The 22833-nt window shown below is 36.5% G+C and overlaps 1 protein-coding gene across 3 annotated transcripts in view; it reads right to left on the reverse strand.

Annotated features, from left to right (window-relative positions):
- Naaladl2 (N-acetylated alpha-linked acidic dipeptidase like 2) overlaps nt 1-22833 on the reverse strand; it is a 1293636-nt gene that overhangs the window by 223975 nt on the left and 1046828 nt on the right. For all 3 annotated transcript variants that reach the window (XM_037207283.1, XM_037207282.1, XM_028875806.2), the window contains one exon: nt 16897-17043. In XM_037207283.1, the coding sequence (XP_037063178.1) occupies nt 16897-17043 (147 nt within the window). The remainder of the gene's footprint in view (nt 1-16896; nt 17044-22833) is intronic.

Raw genomic sequence — 22833 nt, forward strand, 5'->3', positions numbered from 1 at the left:
CATCACAGCTGCTGAGCCCAGATACGGACGCCCCTCTGTAGTGTCTTATTGGAGCATATGAGGAACAAAACAGCTTTTAAGATTTTAGTTGTACGTTTAAAAATCATCTTGTTTTTCCAAATGTTTTTAGTTCTAAAAATATTTACTCCATGGAAATGTTTCATTAACACAGGAATTAGACAAGACGAGCATGTCCATTTCTACTTCCATAGAAATTTAACTTAGAAATGAAAGTAAGAGACATGCAAGGGATGATTACAGTATCTAAAACTGTAAGTCTCAAGCGCATGCACAGTCACCGTGAGCCTTGTGTGCATGCACAGTCACTGTGGAATAGACTGACCAGCAGAACTATCATGACATCTTTATTTTCAAAATTTAGGAAGCAGAAAAGTCGATCTTTTGTTTTCACACGGTTTCTACTTTCTTTTACTACAGTTGACCAAATTCATTTACCCACCCCCTTTAACCTTCTGTTTCTCCTCCACCACTATGCTCCCTCTCCTCATCCCTTTCTGTTCATGCTGCATGCATGTACATAGATGGGCTTTTATATATGTAAATCTAAGATGGACAAATGAGAGAAAACATAATATTTGTCTGTGTCCAAATTATTTCATTTAATATAATGATCTCAAGTAGTATCCATGTTCCAAGAACATAATCTTATTCATCTTTATTGTGAACAAAATTACACAGAATACATATCAATCATCTAGCTGCATGCTATCTACTTGTTTATATATTTATCATCTATCTAGCCATCTATAATCACATTTTCTTTATCAATCATTTGCTGATTGAATTCCAGGCTGATTCAATAACTCAACTATTGGGACAAATACTACAATAAAGTGAATGTAAAGTTATCTTGGAGCATATTGGCTTAGAGTCTGCCAGGTCCATACACAGAAGTGATATGGCAGAGCCATATCTACTTTGATATTTAGTTTTGTTTATTTTTAAAACTTTTCTATTGATTTAGGGTATCTGGAACAATTTCTATTCCCACTGGCAATGTGTTAGAGTTCTCTTTTCCCCACATTTTTAGCAGCATTTGTTATTTTCTTAAGGACAGCTCATTTCATTTTCAATTTCTTTTTTCAGAGTTTTATACTTCCTATTGTAGAAATCTTTCAATTTATTAGATATGTTTATTCATAGGTAACTTTGAAGCTGGTCTGAATAGAATTGCTTTCTTCATTTCTTTCTTTGTGTGTTATTGTTATACAGGAAAGCTACTGGTTTTCATTTGTTGGTTTTGCATCCTGTTACTTTGCTGAGGGTATTTTCCAGCTCTGGTAGTCTTTAGTCTATTGTAGAGGATAACATAAGTATCAGTAAGTATGGATGATATAAAGTCTTCCTTTACTATTTGCATCAATTGCATGAAAAGTACTCTTGGGAAATTTAAAATTAAATCATTTACTTCATTTCATAATGGAACATAGCATTAACAAAAAAGCTAATAACCACTCATGCATGCCATAATAAAGATTATGACTTCATATTACCCATTTACAGTGAGTGTTATTTACCTTTGGAAATGGTCAAGATGACTCAATTATACTTTTTGTAAACTTAAGTAGGAAAATATTAATTAAGCATCATATTATCATGTTGGAGTATGGAGATAGTGAGAGGTGGAGACTACTACCTTATAGTTTAGTTAAAAACCCTTAAAAATAGTACAAGTATTCAGGTGTTGGTGAATCATACCTTTAATCTCAGAACTTGGGATGCAAAGGCAGTCAGATCTCCGAGTTTGAAGCCAGCCAGCTTGGTCTATAAAGTGAGTTCTAGGACAGCCAGGGCTACAAAGAAAAACCCTGTCTTAAAAAGACAAAAAAAAAGGAAAGAAAGAAAAAATAGTGCAAGTACATGTGACTGATACAGGCTGGAGATCTTATGACTGAATGCTGAGTTCAAAGAATTGACCTTTGAATTGATGGGTGACTTCAGTTAAGTTACTTAACTACTCTATGCCAGGTTTCATCAACTTTAAAGAAAGTAGGTGTTAGCTGTAAATACAAATTCTTCACAGGTGTTAGCTGTAAATACAAGAAATAAATATGGTAACATATGTAAAGAAACTAGAAGACAACAATATCTGGTACAAATGTTATAGTGAGTGTTTTAGAAATATAATTTTCCTTGATATTATTTTGCCTCTATTAATGAATTCTTCATAGGACCTCCTCTTAGCCAATAGGATTAGTCCCACTCTTTATGGGTTAATTAATTAGAAACTGAATTAAATAATAGAAAAAATGAATGTGTAAATATTGTATTTTAAAGGCTGTATGTATATAGTAGCCAGTATTTTGATATGATATTTTTATAAAATTAGAGAGTTTAAAGATATCTGTGAGGCAAATGGCTTAGAATGCATCTAATTATGACTAATTTTCTCCAATTTTAGAGTTGCTTCTTTCTCTTCCTATTATTCTTTTCAGTGTTGCTTGGTCACCTTTTATAATGATGTCAATAGAGATCTCTCAAGTAAGTTCTCTATACTCACATCTTACAAGTTTAAGCAAAAAATACCTCATGAATAACTAATTCAAAGTGCATTTGTAGTATAGACATCAGGCAAGTATTCTCCTGCACCCAAGTGAACACATGAGGAGTATCTTCGCTTCTCTTCCTGTTGCTGTGATAAAATATCTGAGAAAATGAGCTCCTGGAAACAGTCTAGTTTAGCTAGCTCACAGTTAACAGTATTGTCATAATGAGATGTCACAGTGGCAGGAATCTGAAACACTTGATCACAATATATCCACAATGGAGGAACAGAGAGCAGTAATCGCATTCTGCCATTCCATTTACTCTCTTCAGAAAACCTGCACAGCTAAGTTGGGTGTTCCTAACCTCAATTAACATAATCAAGATAACATTCCTTGGGCATGCCCAGAGACCCATCTCCTGGGTAATCCTACCCATCAAGTTGAGAATTACCACTAGCCATAACAATAAGTGTCCAGGATCTTTGAGCATTGGTCATTATGTTTTAAAGAAATCAAAAGTGTCAGTTAATCCTGCTTTAAGGTAACTTTTATTGTACTTGGTTTATTTGATTGTATATATTTCTAATTTCCAATCTAGACTATGACTGCATGGAGGGAGGAAATCTTTCCTCTATGTTTACATTTTATATATTTTAAAAGTCTGGCATACTGTCAATATTATAAAACATGCATAAATTGTTAACTAGAAAAAATCACAAATTTAAATTAACATATATCTAAACAAACCATGTGAGAGTTACCATGTGTTCTGAAGTTGAATATTGGCAAAACATTACATGGCCTACCACTTAGCCCATTTTAACATTGTAATAAAACTTTATCATGTATCTTCTGCCCTTATAACAGAGCTAGTCATTGTCCAGTTCCACAAAACAGCACTGACACTGAAATATAGTACCTGTGACACATATTTTGATCTGATGATTGTGGGAACCCACAAATGACTCAGTTTCCCAGATTGAATCTGAAATCTATTCTGAGTCAATAGAGTTCAAGCTTGTTTGTTCCAGTTCTGTAAGAAAGTTCTGATTAGCCCACAGAGTCTCCTTGCAGGACTGTGAGAAAGTCCTGATTAGCCCATGAGAGGGAACATACTAACTAGATGTAGGCTGCTGATGCCTTCCAGAGGTACACTGAGATAGAAAATGAAACTGCCTGTTCCTTGGTGCAAGGCAGGATAGATAGTGGTTGAATGCCTGTGCTGTGCATTGTTCTACCTCTGTCCTTCAAAACTGTATATAAGCTGGCTGTGAAATAAACTCGGGGCTGTCTGGCATTGACCGGCAGACCTCTCGACTCTTTTCTGTCTTATTCATTGTCTCTTCAATCTGCATGCCTCTACCCAGCTACCCAGCTGACTGTCAGCAGGCCCGACAGATGATGACAACAATCCAGAATAGATGTTCTCTATTAGAATTCCAAGAGGGACAAGCAGCATAGGAAAACTGTCCTCCTTGCAGCCATTTCAAAATATTAAGCAATTTGAAGTATGGCTTTTGAATTATCCATTTGAGTCTTAAGAGTTTTTCCAGTCTTTGTTTTTTTCTCCCCATATCTGTCTCAGATTTCAATTTCGTGTGTTTACTCCTCAGGCTCTTGGAAGCACACAGCAACTTTAATAGGACTCCCTGTGTGACAGCCATTTCATATATCGTGCAATCAAGGCTTCCCATCCTGCTCGGTAACTGCTGATTTGTTGACTGGGGTTTAACCTTCTCTTCCAGAGAATGTCTCTACAAGGCAGACTCTTCTGTGGAGCCTCGGTCTATGGCAGTGCTATATTTTCTACTTCATGTGATTTCTCAGGTGAGTGGGGTGGTAATACCCAGAGATGACCAGCAAAGGCATACACAGGTTTATACTGAATCATAGCTCATATCCTTGAATGAGGTGAAGCTGAACACTTGTAATGCATTATATAAAACAAAGCAGGCCAGCTTAGGGACGTCAGCTTCCCCAGCAGTGTTCTTCCCGTCCAGAGACTTTCACGTCTCCCCGAGATATGAACTGTTTCAAACTGACAGTAACAAAACACCTTTTCTTACTCTCAATGCTGCTCTTTATTCAGAAGCTACTGCTAGTTCCTTAACATAAACTCAGATTCTACACATAAATTAATCTCTAGGGAGCTAGTTTTTTAACATAAAGGTGGTACTAAAGAAAAATTGTTTTTAATGAAAAAGAGTATTAGTTGAAATTTTCTTTATGCACATGCACAAAGACAACATGTTACAAAGAAATAAATGCAGAAATCGATTAAAATAGCACTGTTTTGTGTTAAATGGTACCAATAAGATTTATAAAAGATGTAAGGCAAACACCATTCTTCTCAATCATGAATTTTTCTTTAAACATCTGTATTTTTATTTTTGTATGCAGGTGTGTTTACAGAATTGTATGTATTAATGCATGTGCACATTTATGCATGCGCATACATGTGGAAGCCACAGAATCTACATTATGTGTCTCCTTCAGAAATAATTCACTTTATTTTGAGACAGATTCTCTCACTGGTACTTGGTCATTCACTGGCTTAAGCAAGGCTGGCTGTACAGGGCCGAGGGGGTACTTCTGTCTCTGCCTTCCCAGTGATGTGGTTAAAAGCATGCACTACCAAACTCAGATTATAATTTGGTTATGGAATATCACCCAGGTCCTAATGCTTGCCAGCAAACAGTGGACCTAGGAAAAGCTCCCCAGTGCTTGATTAATTTCCAAAATTTTCATTAATTCACATTATAGTTCATTTAATTATTAATAATAAATATGTAATATTTATATGTAAGTAATACATATTATATCAATACTAAAATACAGTATTAATACTATATTATTTATAAAAGCAAAAGTTATAATCGAGGAGGATTCTTAGTGCCTGTAGTTGGTTAGTGGACACAGTTGGCAACTCTTAATGAAACATATCTGATGGGAAAATAACAATACCATCTATTTTGACATGATAGTATAAGTGGGTTTCCTAAAATAAGTTATGATTATGGATAATTATCTAGACATCAAAGAACTGTTTCTTCCTGTTTCCAATGAGAAAAATTTAGATAAGAAAGGTTAAAACTGCCACTTATTGAAACTGCACAAAATATTTACTTATTAGGATGGATTGCTTCTATCAGATATTGCAAAATATCAGTAGAACATATGCAGAAAGAAATGCAACTATTTTGGCTACTGAAGTTTGCAATTTGGAACTGGCTTTTGAATGGCAACCAAATGTTAACCTAACAATGCCATGACTATGTTCAGAACAGAAAACAGAGTGAAAGAATGATTAGTAATTTATATAAAAATATTGCTTTCATGATCAGAATAAAGCAAAAATATGCAAACATATCTTCATTTGAATAGGCATGCATTTGGCTACTGCATTTGATGCTATACATAAAAATGAATTCTCAGCTTTGCCCCTCAAATTTTACTCATTGTTAGATTTCATACATGCCCATGTGTACATTTTTCTATATATTCATTTAAGAGTCAGATTGGTCATAAAGTCAGTTAGCTTGTAAGGAAAAATAACATATTTCATTATGGCTTTGATGCTTAGATTTCTGTCACTGTCTCACTAAATAATCTTGAAACAATTATGTCATGACTCACTATTTAAAAGCCTTAATATCTTTATATCTCATTGTTATATAAATGTAAAATCCTAAATTATAGCAGTGTATTGGGCTTAAAATAAAATGTTTCAAGCAGAAGTGCAAGAAATCTAAGGTTCAATGGAGTGAGGGGACAGAGCTTCAATTTGTGCTATAAAACTTGATGCGCATAAATGATCACTGAAACACTAAGAAGGTCGGCCCTCTGACATGCCTTGCAGGGAGTAAATACACTGGTCTAGAACAAAAACAATGTCAAACAGGTGGTAAGTGAGAGAAGCCGTGTGCTTGGGCTGCCATTTGTCATAACTACTACGCCCTTAATTGGAAAGCATCTGTCTTTTCATTTCCTTTACGACAATCTCTACTTTGTATTTAATCTGTGCAGAATGCACAGGTGCAACAGTGTTTATGAATTTAAAACCTTATTTAAAATGAAGCTGAAAATCAGAGGTGTTTCAATTAATAGGGCAACATCTTATAAGAAGAAATCACACCGCCATTTGGCACATATGTTGATTTCTGCACTTGTGAGCTTTAGTTACTGGAAAGCTAGAGATGCAAAGGAAAGGGAAAGATGAATGATGCTCTAAGTAATTTCAGATGATATATTTGAATCCACAAAAACTATGGAGAAAAGTTTTATTCGAGAACATGAATAAAGTGAGGAATTTCACAGACATGGTTTTAAAATGCTGGATTTCATTAAAGGCAAAACCAATAATACCCTATGTATATAACAAACTATGCCTTTGTAATTGCTTAATTTTCTAAAATTCAATTTTTTCACATAATTTTTTCTTTCTTTTTTATTATTGAGAAATTTTCTGTTCATTTTACATAGCAACCACAGGTGCCCCTCTCCTCCTTCTTCCTGCCCCCCAACCTTAACCCCAAACCCACCCTCTACTCCCACATCCTCCAAGGCAAGGACTGCCAAGGGTATCAGCAGAGCCTGGTACATTCAGTTGAGGCAGGTCCAAGCCCCTCCTCCCTGCACCAAGGTTGCGTAAGGTGTCCCACCATAGGCACTGGGCTCTAAAAAGTAGGCTCATGCAGCAGGGACAGATCCTGATCCAATTGCCAGAGGCCCCTTAAGCAGGTCAAACTAAACAACTGTCTTGCCTATGCAGAAGGCCTAGTCCAGTCCCACAGAGGCTCCGCAGCTATTAGTCCACAGTTCATGAGTTACCACAATTTTGGTTTGGTCATCTCTATAGGTTTCCCCATCAGGATCTTGATGCCACTTGCTCATAGAATCCCTCTTCTCTCTCTCCAACTGGACTCCTGGAGCTCAGCCTGTTGCTTGGCTATGGATTTCTGCATCTGTTTCCATCAGTTACTGAATCGAGTCTCTATGGTGACAGTTAGGGTATTCACCAATCTGATTACCAGAGTAGGTCAGGTCAGGCACCTTCTGCACTATTGCTAGTAGTTTAAGGTGGGGTCATCCTTGTGGATTCCTGGGAACTTCCCTAGCACCCTATTTCTCCCTGTTCCCTTGATGTCTCCCTCTATCATGGTATCTCTTTCATAGCTCGACCATCCCATTCCCTTATGTTCTCATCCCATAACCCCAACTCCCATTGCCCCCCTTACCCTCAGTTTGCTCATGGAGATCTCATCTATTTCCCCTTCCCAGGGCAATCCATATGTCTCTCTTAGGGTTCTCCTTGTTAGCTAGCCTCTCTGGAGCTGTAGATTATAGTCTGGTTATCCTTTGCTTTACATCTGATATCCATTTATGAGTGAGTAGATACCATATTTGTCCTTCAGAGTCTGGGTTATGTCACTCAGGATCATATATTCTAGTTCCATCCATTTGCCTACAAATTTCATGATGTTTTTTTACTGCTGAGTAGTACTCCATTGTCTGTATATGCCACATTTTCTTTATCCATTCTTCAGTTGTAGAGCATCTAGGTTGTTTCCAGGTTCTGGTTATTATGAATAATGCTGCTATGAACATAGTTGAGCAGGTGTCCTTGTGGTATAATTGAGTATTCCTTGGGTATATGCCCAAGAATGGTATAACTGGGTCTTGAGGAAGATTGTTTCCCAGTTTTCTGAAAAACCACCATACTGATTTCCAGAGTGGCTGTACAAGTTTGCACTCTCACCAACAGTGGAGGAGTGTTCCCCTTGCTTTGCATCCTCTCCAACATAAGCTGTCATCAGTGTTTTTGATCATGGCCATTCTGAGATGTAACATGGTATCTAAGAATTGTTTTGATTTGCATTTCCCTGATGACTAAGGATGTTGAGCAATTCCTTAAAATTCTTTTGGCCATTTGAGGTTCTTCTGTTGAGAATTCTCTGCTTAGCTCTGTAGCCTACTTTTTAATTGGGGATTTTGGTATTTTGATATCTAGTTTCTTGAATTCTTTATATATTCTGGAGATCAGCCCTCTATCAGATATGGGGATGGTGAAAATCTTTTCCCATTCTGTACATTGTCAGTTTGTCTTATTGACAGTGTCCTTTGCCCTACAAAAGCTTCTCAGTTTCAGGAGGTCCCATTTATCATTTGTTGTTCTCACTGTCTGTGCTACTGGTGTTATATTTAGGAAGTGGTCTCCTGTGCCACTGCGTTCAAGACTACTTCCCACTTTCTCTTTTATCAAGTAAGTAAATTATGTTGAGGTCTTTGAATCATTTGGACTTGAGTATTAGACATGGCAATAGATATGGATGTAGTTGCAATCTACATGTTGACATCCATTTATGACAGCACCATCTGTTAAAGATGTTTTCTTTCTTCCATGGTACAGTTTTGGCTTCTTTGTCAAAAATCAGGTGTTCATAGGTGTGCGGATTAATGTCAAGGTCTTCAATTTGATTCCATTGGTCCATTTTTGGTTTTTATGTCAATACCAAGCTGTTTTTTATTACTATAGCTCTATAGTAGAGCTTGAGGTCAGGGATGGTGATGCCTCCAAAGGTGGCTTTATTGTACAAGATTGTTTTAGCTATCCTGGGTTTTTTTGTTTTTCACTATGAAGTTAAGTATTGTTCTTTCCAGGTCTGTGAAGAATTGTGTTGGGATTTTGATGGGGATTGCAATGAATCTGTAGATTGCTTTTGGTAAGATTGCAACTTTTACTATGTTAATCCTACCTATCTATGTGCATGGGAGATCTTTCCATTTTCTGATATCTTCTTCAGTTCCTTTCTTCAGAGACTTAAAGTTCTTGTCACACAGGTCTTTCAATTGCTTAGTTAGAGTTACCCCAAGGTATTTTATATTACTTGTGGCTATTGTAAAAGGTGATGTTTCTCTGATTTCTTTCTCAGCCTGTTTATCATTTATATATAGGATAGCTACTGATTTTTTTTGAGTTAACACTGTATCCTGCCACATTACTGAAAGTGTTTATCAGCTTTTTTGGGGTCACTTATGTATACTATCATTTCATCTGCAAATAGTGAAATTTTGACTTCTTCCTTTCTAATTTGTATCCTCTTGATCACCTTTTGTTGTCTTATTGCTCTACCTAGGACTTTGAGTACTATATTGAATAGATATGGGGAAAGTAGACAGCCTTCTCTTGTTCCTGATTTTAGTGGAATCACTTTGAGTGTCTCTCCATTTAATGTGATGTTTGCTTGTTATAAAATTTGCCTTTCTTTATGTTTAGGCATGTTCCTTGCTTCTGATCTCTCCAAGGCCTTTGTCATGAATGGGTGTTCAATTTTTGTCAAAGGCTTTTTCTGCATCTAATGAAATGATCATGTGGGTTTTTTTTTCTTTTAGTTTGTTTATATGGTGTATTACATTGACAGATTTTTTTTTTTTTAATTCTGAACCATCCTTGCATCTCTAGGATGAAACTACTTGGTCAGAATGAATAATTTTTTTTGATGTGTTCTTGAATTCAGTTTGCAAATATTTTATTGAGTATTTCTGCAACCATGTTCATGAGGGAGATTGGTCTATAATCCTCTTTCTTTGTTGCATCTTTGTGTGGTTTCGTTACCAGGGTAACTGTAGCCTCATAAAAAAGAGTTTGGTAATGTTCCTTCTGTTTCTATTGTGTGGAACAATATGAAGTATTAGCTCTTCTTTGAAAATATGGTAGAATTCTGTACTGAAACCATCTGGTCCTGGGCTTTTTTTTTTTTTTTTTTTTTTTTTTTGGTTGGGAGACTTTTAATGACTTTTTATTTTCTTAGGGGTTATCAGTCTATTTAAATTTTTATCTGGCCTTGATTTAACTTTGGTATGTGGCACCTATCCAGTAAATTGTCCATTTCTTTTAGATTTTCCAATTTTGTGGAGTACAGGTTTTTGAAGTATGACCTGATGATTCTCTTCTCTCAATGTCTGTTGTTATCTCTCCCTTTTCATTTCTTATTTTTTTTAATTTAAATGCTCTCTCTCTCTCCCCCTCCCTCCCTCCTTCCCTCCCTCCCTCTCTCTGTCTCTCTCTCTCTTTATCTCTCTCTGCCTTTTAGTTAGTTTGGATAAGGGCTTGTCTATCTTGTTGATTTTCTCAATGAACCAACTCTTTGTTTCATTGATTCTTTATATTGTTCTCTTTGTTTCTATTTTATTGATTTCAGCTCTCGATTTGATTATTTCCTGGCCTCTATTCCTCCTGTGTGAGTTTGCTTCTTTTTTGTTCTAGAGCTTTCAGGTCTGCTGTTAAGTCGCTAGTGTGAGATTTCTCCAACTTTTTTATGTGAGCATTTAGTGCTATGAATTTTCCTTGTAGCACTTCTTTCATAGTGTCCCATAAGTTTGAGTATGTAGTACATTCATTTTCATTGAATTCTAGGAGATCTTTAATTTATTTCTTTATTTCTTTCTTGACTCACTGGTGATTCAGTTGAATATTATTTAGCTTCCATGAGATTGTAGGCTTTCTGTAATTTTTGTTGTTGTTGAAATCTAACTTTAAGCCATGGTGGTCCAATAAAATACAGGAGATTATTCCAATTTTTTTTTGTTTGTATCTGTTGAGATTTGCTTTGTGACTGAGTATGTGGTCAATTTTAGAGAAGGTTCCATGGAGTGTTTAGAAAAAGGTATATTCTTTTGTGTTAGGGTGGAATGTTCTACAAATAGCTATTAAGTCCATTTGCATCATAATATCTGTTAGTTCCCTTATTTTTCTGTTAAGTTTCTGTCTGGTAGACCTGTTCATTGGTGAGAGTTAGGTATTGAAGTCTCCCTCTACTAATGTGTGGGATTTGATGCGCAATTTAAGCTCTACTAATGTTTCTTTCACATATGTGGGTGCCCTTGTATTTGAGGCATAAAAGTTCAGAATTGAGACTTCATCTTGGTGTGTTTTTTTCTGTAATGAATATGTAATGTCCTTCCTGATCTCTTTTGATTGATTTTAGTTTGCAGTCTATTTTGTTAGCTATTAGGAGAGCTACATCAGCTTGCTTCTTGAGTTCATTTGATTGGGAAATCTTTTCCCAGCCTTCTAATCTGAGGTAGTGTCTTTGAAGTTGAGGTGTATGCAGCAGAAGGATGGATCCTGTTTTCATATCCATTCTGTTAGCCTGTGTCTTTATATAGGAAAATTGAGTCCATTGATATTAAAGGATATTAATGACCAGTGATTGTTAATTCCTATTAATTTTTGATGACAATATTGTCTGTTTCCCTTCTTTGGTATTTGTTGGTGTGCAGTTATCTATTGCCTGTGTTTTCATTGGTATATCTAACCTCCTTAGGTTGGATTTTTGCTTCTATTGTTTTCTGTAGGGCTGGATTTGTGGATAGGTATTGTTTAAATCTAGTTCTATCATGGAACATTTTGTTTACTCCATCTATGGTGACTGAGAACTTTGCTGGGTATAATAGTCTGGGTTGGTATCCATGGTCTCTTAGTGTTTGCATAATGTCTGTAAAGGCTTTCAGAGTCTCCATTGAGAAGTCGGTGTTATTCTGATGGGTCTGTCTTTATATGTTACTTGGCCTTTTTCCTTTGCAACTCTTAATATTTTTTTCTTTGTTTTGTATGTTTAGTGGCTTGATTATTATGTGGCAAGGGGACTTTTGGGGGTGGGGTCCAGTCTATTTGGTGTTCTGTAAGCTTCTTATATTTTCATAGGTATTTTTTTCTTTATGTTGGGAAAGTTTTCTTATGTGATTTTGTTATATTTTTTTGCCTTTGAACTGGTATTCTTCTCCTTCTTCTATCCCTATTATTCTTAGGTTTGGTCTTTTTATGGTGTCTTGGATTTCCTGGATGCTTTGTGCTATGATTTTATTGGCTTTAATATTTTCTTTGACTGATGAATCCATGTCCTCTATCTTATCTTTCATGTCATGTTCTCTCTTCCATCTCTTGCATTCTTTCAGTTATGCTTGCATCTTTAGTTCCTGTTCATTTACTCAGGTTTTCCATTTCCAGCATTCCCTCAGGTTGTGTTTTCTTTATTGCCTCTATTTCAGTTTTCAAGTCTTGAACTGTTTCCTTCACCTGTTTGATTGCTTTTTCTTGGCTTTCTTTAAGGGATTTATTGATTTCTTCCAATTTTTCTGTTTGTCTTTCCCTTGATTTCTTTAAGGGAATTTTTCATTTCCTCTTTAAAGACCTCTAACATCTTCTTAAAATCATTTTTAAGGTTGATTACTTCAGCTTCTTTTGTGTTTTGATTTTCAGGTCTTGCTGATATAGAACCACAAGCTTCTGGTGGTGCCATATTGGTCTTTATGTTGTTGACTGTATTTTTGCACTGGCTTCTACCCATCTCTTCCTCCAATTGGTGCAAAAAGTGTCTGTCCCTGATGGAGCCTCTTTAGGTCCAAGGGCACTCTTATTCCAATGGGAATTCTTGGTACAATTGGAGCTCTTGGTCCAATCAGAACTGGCAGAGTCTGTGTCTCAGGGAGCTGCTGTGATCTCAGAGGATCTTTCACATGATTTAATTGTTATAGTTAAATGTAGAGAGGTCCCATGTACCCAGGGTTTTGCTTTTCACCAGTTCAGTTAAGTATAGTCAACTTTGGTTGAAAAATACTAAGTGGGGACTTTAAAAAAAAAAAACAATAAATTTTGAGTTGCACGCTGATCTTTGTAGCATGAGGAAATTCAACACTTAGTATGTTCCATCCTGCTTAAAATGTGAATCTCTCTTTACCCAATGGATCCATGTTTTCCATGCAACCTTCCTAGTATTGATTTAGTCACCAGGTGTTAGATTGCCTGCCCTGTTAGTGCAGTACATGTTTTCATGTAATCCTTTTGTATTTAATAATAATTTCCAAATGGCAAGAGTAACAATTATAGCATTTTAAAAAATGGTACATTGTTATAATTATTCTAGTTTATTGGTCAGCATTGTTGGTTTTTACCTGTGTTGGGTTAAGAACTTATTTTTATTTTAGATGTATTCATTTTTTTCCTCACATATTTAGAGGTATTACAGTCTATAGAAACAAGGAAGGTCCAGAGCAGTTAATGGTGGTGGAAATATATGTTAGAGATTCCTTACATGGCAGCAGGAGAGGAAGCAAAGAAAAGAAGGTAGAAACAGCTACAAGTCCCAGCCCACACCTACTGGGCCAATCAAATCAGGCCTTCTAAGGATGACACAACCTCCATATTAGTGTCACAACCTGAGGACCAACTCGGGAAAGCATGAGCCTGTGGGGGAAATTCTAAATTCAAATGATAATAGTGGATGATACTATTGGTGTCAATTTTCTTTACTTAGATATAGGTAAAGTGTCAGAGGCACAGATGCACAAGGAACCTGAGAAGTGACAGATCTACAGAAACAGGATCTTTGATTCCAGGCCTCTGGTACACTTCTCTAAAGAAAACATGTGAAAATTGAATTTTGAAAGCCAGGCAAATTTGCGACAAGGCTCTAATTTCCTTGACTATTTTACTAATGGGCGTAGTAAAATATTTTAATATCCTACATGAAGCTTTGCAATATTTAAAATTCCTCTTAATAGCTGTGTACAAATATTTATGATAGGTTAACACAGAAAGCAAAGGTTAATATCTGTTCTTTAGAGAGTTCATACAAAATTATCTCATCATAAGCAACCCTATTTTGCAAGGGACAAATCTATTTTTAAAACCTCCCCACTAAATCAATATAAGCACGGTCATTTGTCATTAAAGCATGGGGGACTCACTACTAATTTCTTTTGTAGAAACAAATATAATAAAAAATGGTTTGGAAGACAAGAGTTAGGCATTCCAAGTACAGTTTGAAACACTGTTGCATTCTTCAGAGTAAGGCCATTCTATAGGAGACAGATTGGCCTCAGGAGTGTCCCAGTGATAATAGCATCCCCTGGAGGCTTCATTGTACCTCATTTCCAGTCTGCTTTCTCTCATCTGCTTCCCCATATTCTCCAACTGATTATCTCAGCCCTCCTCTGTGATCCTTAACAATGAACAGCTCCTACCTCACACACTGATATATGCTTCCAAGTTATCTAGAAATGCTCCACTAATCTCTGGACCCTACATCCTGACAAGAAATTGTGCTAATCGCTATGGTTGGTAGTTAATAGTTGATGGGGTCTTAGCATGAGCACAGTGTTAACTAAGCCGTAATCACACACAATATCATTTAATCTGTGTGCTCCAGAGTGAACCAAAGTAGTTCATTCTAAAAATAAATTCAAGAGACCTTAAATAATTTGTCTAGTAGGAATTTACTCAAGTCCCACAGTTATGCTAGAATACTTGTGGCTGAAAACTTAACCAAAATAAGTTAGGTGCACAAGACAGAAGCTATCAATCAACTTAAGAATAAGACAAGAGCTAGGTGTGCTAGGACTGGGGGATGATGAGAGAAATTCATAGGTATTGTGCAGGAAAATTTCAGTTATTTCTTAATATATCTATCTTTTTCACATTATTTTTATTTGGGAATTTCCTATCATGAACCCTGAGCTCACTCACTTCCCAGTCCTCCCAGGCTTGCCCCCACAACCCTTGTGACCTGACACTTTGGAAAAGAAAAAGCAGCAACACCAGCAGAAGAAAGAGGAAGAGGAGAAGGAAAAGAAGAAGAGGAGGAGGAAGGAGAAGAGGAGGAAGAAGGAGGAGGAGGAAGAGGAGGAGGAGAAAAGTCTAATTTGTGTTGCCCATATACTTACTGGTGCATATCCAAACTCCCAGTGTCAAACCCCTTAAGGAAAACTGAATCCTTCAGCAACCACACCCCTTCCAGAAGCTGTCAACTGTGGATAGCTACACTTCAGCATCCTTATCACACTTTTTAAGAGTTCTCTTCAGTGACTTTCTAAGTTATTGTTTCTTTTGGTGGGGGAAGGTAGGGGTTGTCACAGATGCCTTCTCTGCCCCTTTTCCTCAACTGTGAGTTTGCAGTCATCAATACCACGGCAAACGTAGCTTCTTGTCCTTTACAATCAGTGGGAGCACAGATCATGGTCTCTGGAGATAGCTGAATGTGCCAAAGACTTCAGTATGGTCTCTGGTAGTAGTACAGACATCAACGCAGCCCTCTGAGGCTGCACAGGCCATGAACACCATCATAGCGCTCAGCGGCAGCACAGGCCAAGGACATCAACACGGCTTCAGGTAGCAGCACAGGTGATTATTTATTAATGTGCATATACTGAGTTTATGTGAAAGAATCACCATATCTACATGTGTCCGATTTTTTAAAATATGGTGAATGAAGGCAGAAAGATGACTAGCAGATGAAAGCATTTGCCTCATAAGCATGAGGAGCTTGCTCAGTCCCAGATTCCACTTCGAAAGGAATGAACCTACTCTTGAAATTTCTCCTTACATTCTACATGCCTGTTACAACAAGTACACCCTCCATATTCATTCAAACAACAACAATAATAATAATTTTAAAATCTGTTTAAAGATGGTGGATGAAAATCTTAACAAGTAAATCTGAAGCATTACTCTACATTACCAAAGAGTTAATCTTCCCACAATAGGATTCTCCTGGAGTCTGTTGTCTCCATGAGTTTAAGTGAATAATGATCACTATCTCCAGGAAAACTAGAGTGTAAAACAGAGAGCTGTGTATACGTAGAACATTAAACAGTGCCAAGTCAACTAGAACTTAGGAACTTCATAGCTGGAAGTGTGTCTACGCAAACATAAGTGAAATACTCTTTCTGGACATATCTACATTTAAGGACCATATTATACTTCACTCTGTTTTATAATCAATATGTTCTCAATGTAATAATTTCCTAAATCAGGGTGTTCCAGAACCTCTCACAGACACATGAACAATGTGTGCAAGAAAGTTTAGATTCTGAGAAACAGGGAAGGACTCAGGTCCATAAGAATGGAGAAACAAGGTTAATGAAGATGAATCATGATTTCATGTTATTCTTTGGGGAAAATATTTTCAGGTATACAAACTACTGACAATCCTGGAGAGCTAATCCACAAGACTCAGATTAACGCAGAGCACATGAAATGTATTTTCCCTTGGTCAGAGAGGAGAGTCTTCTGCACATTCTATGTGTTTCTTGGAACACTGAAGACTACACTTGTTTTGATGTTACCCCAACAACTGATGTTTCTTGTTGTGAACTTCTCTGTGAAAATGTGAGTGACAGTGTAAATCTTTCTAAATTGAATTGAACACCCTTTAAAGTTCATGTTTTCAAATACATTTCAAAGCCTCTGAACAACAAGATTATTTCACAATAAAGCCCTTTCCTATAGTGACCTATTTGGTATGGAAGATGGATACAAAACTATGTTAAAATCAAATCTGCACATCTGCTACATTGTGTGTGAGTATTTTGCATGTTTAGAAACAATTACCTCTAATGCTTTGATGTCCTCATAAGCAAACTGCACAGTTGGAACTCCAAGATGGTTGATGAAATAATCAGCATCACCTTGTATCTGTACAGAGCTGACATTGGTTCCTGGGCACTGAGCTCTTCTAGTACAGTTGAATTTATTCTTCTGAAAAACACAATTTACATATTGTTAACATTCACACATTCTTCCCAGATCATTTATAAGTCAATGTCACTCAAAATGTAGCCCAAGGATCAGAGAATCAATCTATATCAATGAGCTTCAAGTTTAAAAGTACACATGATTAGGCTTCACTATGTTCCCTTTAGTGGAACCATTTGGAAGTAGAGGCAGGAATCTGTTCTTCAGTTCTTGCATACAATTCTGAAGCTCACAGTAGTATGAATAGCCTTAAGAAAGATGAAGGTGACTCCTATCCCTTGCACTGAGCACACACACACACACACACACACACACACACACACACAGAGAGAGAGAGAGAGAGAGAGAGAGAGAGAGAGAGAGAGAGTCAGACAGAGACAGAGACAGAGAGAATGTTAAAGCCTTGTTGAAATCATTAGTAGTATTCATAATACAATTTTTAACTTTGTATTGTCAGCCCTCCTGACATTCATTTTTCATGTAAATAATCAATAATCTTGTAGACTGAACCATTTGACTCCTTAATAAGTAGGTATTGAACTCTTTCTCTCTTCTTCCTGAAATGCTTTAAGTAAAATGTTTATGAGTCAAACAGCCAACTGGATTAGCCTTATGCCAGCACCAGTCATGTTGAAAGCTCCAGGATCCCTCCAGACAACAATACAAAAGATGAAAGTTGATTGTCCTAACTCTCCAAAGCACAGCCTCAGCGAGTGTATTAGAGACAGTCTATAGCAAACTTTTAATCACAAGCTTCAAAGAATCATTTCCACGTTGACCAGAGTCAGAATAGTTTCCTGGTTCTAAAGATAACTCTGACTGGTAATAAGATGAGAGACAGTGATTAGTATTGATTCAAAATACAAGCCTTAGTGACTATGATTGTTGTAATTGGCACAATACTTATGATTGGTCCTAACTAAATGACCAAATGATTGTGATTAGTCCAAACACTCCCATTTACAATCATCTTAGCAGGATTCTGAGGCTCCCTGAGTGAATTGTCTGGGAGACGCTCTCCTGAGCTGTGTCTCTACTAAGTTGCTTAGGCCCATTAGTTTCTCTACAGCAGTCTTTTCTTGACTACTTTTAGTAATATGAGCTGAGATCCTGAAGAAAAATGCATCAGAAACCATATATGCTAATAGTGAGGTGGTGGGAAAGCTTATCACAGTGCCTGCTGGCAAGCTGAAATGGCATTTGTCTCAGACAGGCTGATGCAGGCATGCTCACCACAGAGCTGATCCCATGGGCTCAAATACTGCCTAGCATCTTTTGGGCCTGGTGACATTGTAGTGCAGGGCTCCAGAAGAGCCCAGCTCATACTGTACCATGTTTCCAAGCATCAGGCTCTGGCTTCAAACTCAGTATATCAGCAAGCTATTGTTGGACTCCCACAGATGAGGGCTGGAGATGCCATCTGGCCATCAGGATTCTGCCCACAGCAAATGCCTATGCCTGAGTAGTACTGACTACACCCTTTATCCAGTTTTAGGGCCTACCAGGGCCTACCCCTGAGGGTGAGACCCTCATCACTGACTGTATGCTCTGGAAATCTCTTGGTGTGCCTTGCCTGTAAGTTTACTTCTCTTTATAGGCTTTTATCAGTTTACTTCCATGACTTCCCTTTTCAGCTTTCCTGTTTTTCTTCCTTCCCACCCTTGCTTCTCTGAGTGTGTTCAGGTACCATGTCATGAAATATTTATTTAACTATGCAAAGATGTGTAATATTTTTTAACTACGTGAAGATGTGTTGCATTGGTTTATGTCACAGAATATTTGTTTAATTATGTAAAGATATGTTACTGTTTTAACTTGCTTGCCTAAGGCACCTGATTGGTTTAATAAAAGGTTGAACAGTCAATAATGAGGTAGAAGATATAGGTGAAACTTCCAGGCAGGGAGAATAAGTAGGAGGCGGGAATTAGGCTCAAGAAAAAAGAAAGGGAGACAAGAGGGAGATGCCAGGGTCCAGCCAGCAAGACACGGAGAAGCAGGAAAGTAGGACATACAGAATGAAACAAAGGTTAAAAGGCAAAACATAGATGGAGAGAAACAGATTAAATTAAGTTAAAAGAGCTAGTGAGACAAGCCTAAGCTAAGGCTGAGCATTCATAATTAATAAAAAGCCTCTGTGTCTTTATTTGGGAGTTGGTCGGTGCCCAAAGAAAATTCTAACTATAGAACCATGTTTCCAAGCATCAGGCTCTGGTTTCTTGATTCCTTTTACAATTTAGTAGCACCTAAAGAGAAAACTTGAGTTACCTGTTCTGGGGCTGAATATGCAATGTAGGGTAGAAGTATTATTCTTTTACAGAATAATCAGTGTACATGGTAGTAGCTAGTTGCTACTAGGAGATGGATCCTTATAACTGAGCTACCTTGTCATCTAAGAACAAGGAAGATCTACTTATCAGGGAGCCTGAGTTTAACCTACAACAGATTAATGGTGAGAAATAACCCTGGGAAGCAGTGGTGGAGAGCAGATGGCCAAATACTGACAAACTAAAAGAACAGTCTTCAGAAAGCTCTGTTATAGTAGAATAGCATAAAACTAGACCTTCTGGGGTAGTAGCAGATTACATTGGTGCAACATAATACTTGAATTTGATAGCAGTAAACTTGAGGTCAGAAGGTGGCTCAACTTCTAGAACCACCTATTGGTTATTCAGTGTTGCAGAGTCCAACAATTCTGAAGTGCATCCCTACAGATAAATGATTAACACTTGGGAAATCTTAAATAGACAAAGGCAGAGCCCACATCTGTAGAGATCTAAGTGCTATAGTTAGTTCCTGGACTTCCCCTGCCCTTGGAGACATTTCCTAGGTAAGTCATTAGACACCTCCAAAAGCCATAGAGTCTCAGAGGGTAAACGAACCTGCCTAGCTCATAGAAGGCCAAACTCAGTATGTCAAATGGGGTTCCTGTTACTCAATGAAAGAGAACCAACTAAACTGAAGACACTATTTGTGCACATCAGATATGTATACAATCCAAGGTTAACACAAGCATGAAGCACAAGGATCCAAGAGTTCACAGGGTACCCTGATCCTCACACATTCACATCACTACAGTCTTCACATTTTAAGAGGCCCAAAAGTTGCTCCAATATTTCTGTCTTTTTTCCTTTTCTCTTCTATCTTCTCCTTATAGTTCAGCTTTGTCCTTTTTACTGTAATTTTAGAAGTATTTTCACTTTATGATTTTAAAAAATGTACTTTCCTTCATACTTTTACTGAATTTTATTTAATTACCTTTTCAGCTTTTGATCATCTTTATTAATTTAATCTCATCATTTTCAATATTCATGTTTTTTATTTACATTCTAACGTGCATCTTTTTTTCTGAATTTTCTCATAACTGGAAAGTCTTTTTTGTTATTTGCTTTCTTTATCTTAGATTGTTTTCTAATATCTGCTCTTTCATGTTCCCCTCCATAACATTATTCTCCAATCCTCTTATTTTTCCTTTAATTTATGTAACATTTCTTCTCCATTTTCACTTCTTTTCCTCCTTCATTTTATTTTTCACTATTCCTACATTTACTTGAAACAATTTTATAAATACATATATAATGTACAGGTAAGTAATAATTTCATAGCTTAACCCTTATATGTCTTGTTATTTTCTATTTTCTGACATTAAAGATTAATTAGTGGACATTAATCCATTTGACTTTAAGTGTATCAGGATTTTATATGTTTTGGCATTGTGGCTATTATGGTAGTTTGTTTGTTTCCTCTGAGTGGCACAGGAGACAAAGCCCTCAATAGTAGGCTGCTCCATAAGATGATCTCCCCATTAAATCAGAATAGATACTGAAACCAACATATGTTCAATCTTAACACAGAAAGAAAAGAAACATAGATACACAAAGTGGCATGACTGTTCCCAAAGTCATTAACTCCTCAACTTCTGACCTCAAAGGTGATGTAGCAGGTAAAATGATTGGTGAAGATTTTAACAGTGCACTTGTAAAAGCGATCAAAGACCTCAAGGAGGGTGCAAACTAAGGATGTGGAGAAGAGTATGAGCAACACAGAGGAAAATCTCTCGGTAAAGTGTGTGAATAGATGAATAATATACATAAAAATGTCAACATTGTGTAAGAAAAATTCAGTATGGAAACTGGAATTTGAAGAGAAAAAGAACTGTTGGAAATTTTAAAAAAAATATTCAAAGAATCAAATATAAATCACATTGGAAAGTATGGCCAAATCACCCTTGAACAAATAGAAGAAAGATAAAATATGTAGAAAATTTTTGAGAACATAAGACATTCAAATATTAATAAAGAAAACAAAAGGAGAGTGGCTAGGACTCTATTCCAGTAGAAAGATTTCCTAATACGAGTGAATCCCTGGATGTATCCCCAGTACCACATAAGCTTAGTTTGGTGGCATATGCCTGTAATCCCAGCATTTAGGTAGTGGAGAAAGGATGATCAGAAATCAAGACTGTCCTGGGCTGTGTAGAAAGTTTGAGGGCAGCCTAGTCTATCTACATGGGCACCTGCCTCAAAAATAGATAGATAGATAGATAGATAGATAGATAGATAGATAGATAGATAGATAGATAGATAGATAAATACATAGATACATAGATACATAGATATATAGATAGATACATAGGTGATAGATAGATAGATAGATAGATAGATAGATAGATAGATAAATAGATAACACAGCTAAATGGAATATATAGCATCATGATACCAAAAATTCATGGTATAATATCAGAAGCTAAGGTAAAAACTAATGGCATATAGAGTCCACTCAATGAAATAATTACTTGAAAATTTTCAAATCTAGAGAAAAGAATGGATATCTAAACACAAGACACATTTAGAAGCTCATCTAGACTTGACCACTTTTCTATAGCATATTACAGGCAAATGTCAAAAATACAAAACAAGTAACACCATTAAAAGATGTAGGAAAAAACACCAACTTACTTATTAAGGGAAACATGTCAGAATAACATGGGTTTCTTTGCAAGTAATCTTAAAAACCAAGAAAGTATGAATGAAATTCTGTAAGTAAATAAATGTCAACCCAGATTGCTAAATCCAGATGAGTTGTCTTTTAAATTCAACACAAAAAATAATATCCCAAGACAAAAACTAAGACAGTATTTGACTACCAAGCTGGTACAGAAGAAAAAGTGATAGTGCCAATCATGAATGTACAAGAAAAAAAGCATTTCATGAGAGTAACAGGTAAACAAAGAAGAGCTAGGAAATGATTCATCAGGTCTAGCACAGTAAACCAACCACTCCCAATATTTACAGTGGAGAAAGAAAAGTATTAACCCAACCTATTAGAAAAGCAACTATCTAAATTTTAGGGATTATTAAAAATCTCTTAACTATTAGCTTTCATGTAAATAACCTAAATGGACCAATAAATAAATAAAGTTTTACTGAATGGAATAAAACAAAATACAACCATACAACGATATATTATCTATTGTCCAGAAAGAGAGAGAAAGAGAGAGAGAGAAAAACATTCAGTAGTGGAGACCCCCAAAGACTGATAGTTAAATGATAGAAAATAATATATTAAGTAAATAAAAGCTAAAAATGAGCTGGCAAAGCTATTCTTATGCTACATAGCTAAAAATAGTCATAAGTAAAACAAGTGTACACAACTAGAATGAAAAATTGATCAAGAAGTTCTAACGAGACCTTTGAGATAGCTCAGCAGGTAAAGGAACTTATTGTCAAGCCTGGTGACATAAATTTGATACATATAACCCACATGGAGGGAGGAGAGATGCTACAAGCTGCAGGA

Source organism: Peromyscus leucopus, chromosome 6 (assembly GCF_004664715.2).
Source record: "Peromyscus leucopus breed LL Stock chromosome 6, UCI_PerLeu_2.1, whole genome shotgun sequence".
Classification (NCBI taxonomy): Eukaryota; Metazoa; Chordata; class Mammalia; order Rodentia; family Cricetidae; genus Peromyscus; species Peromyscus leucopus.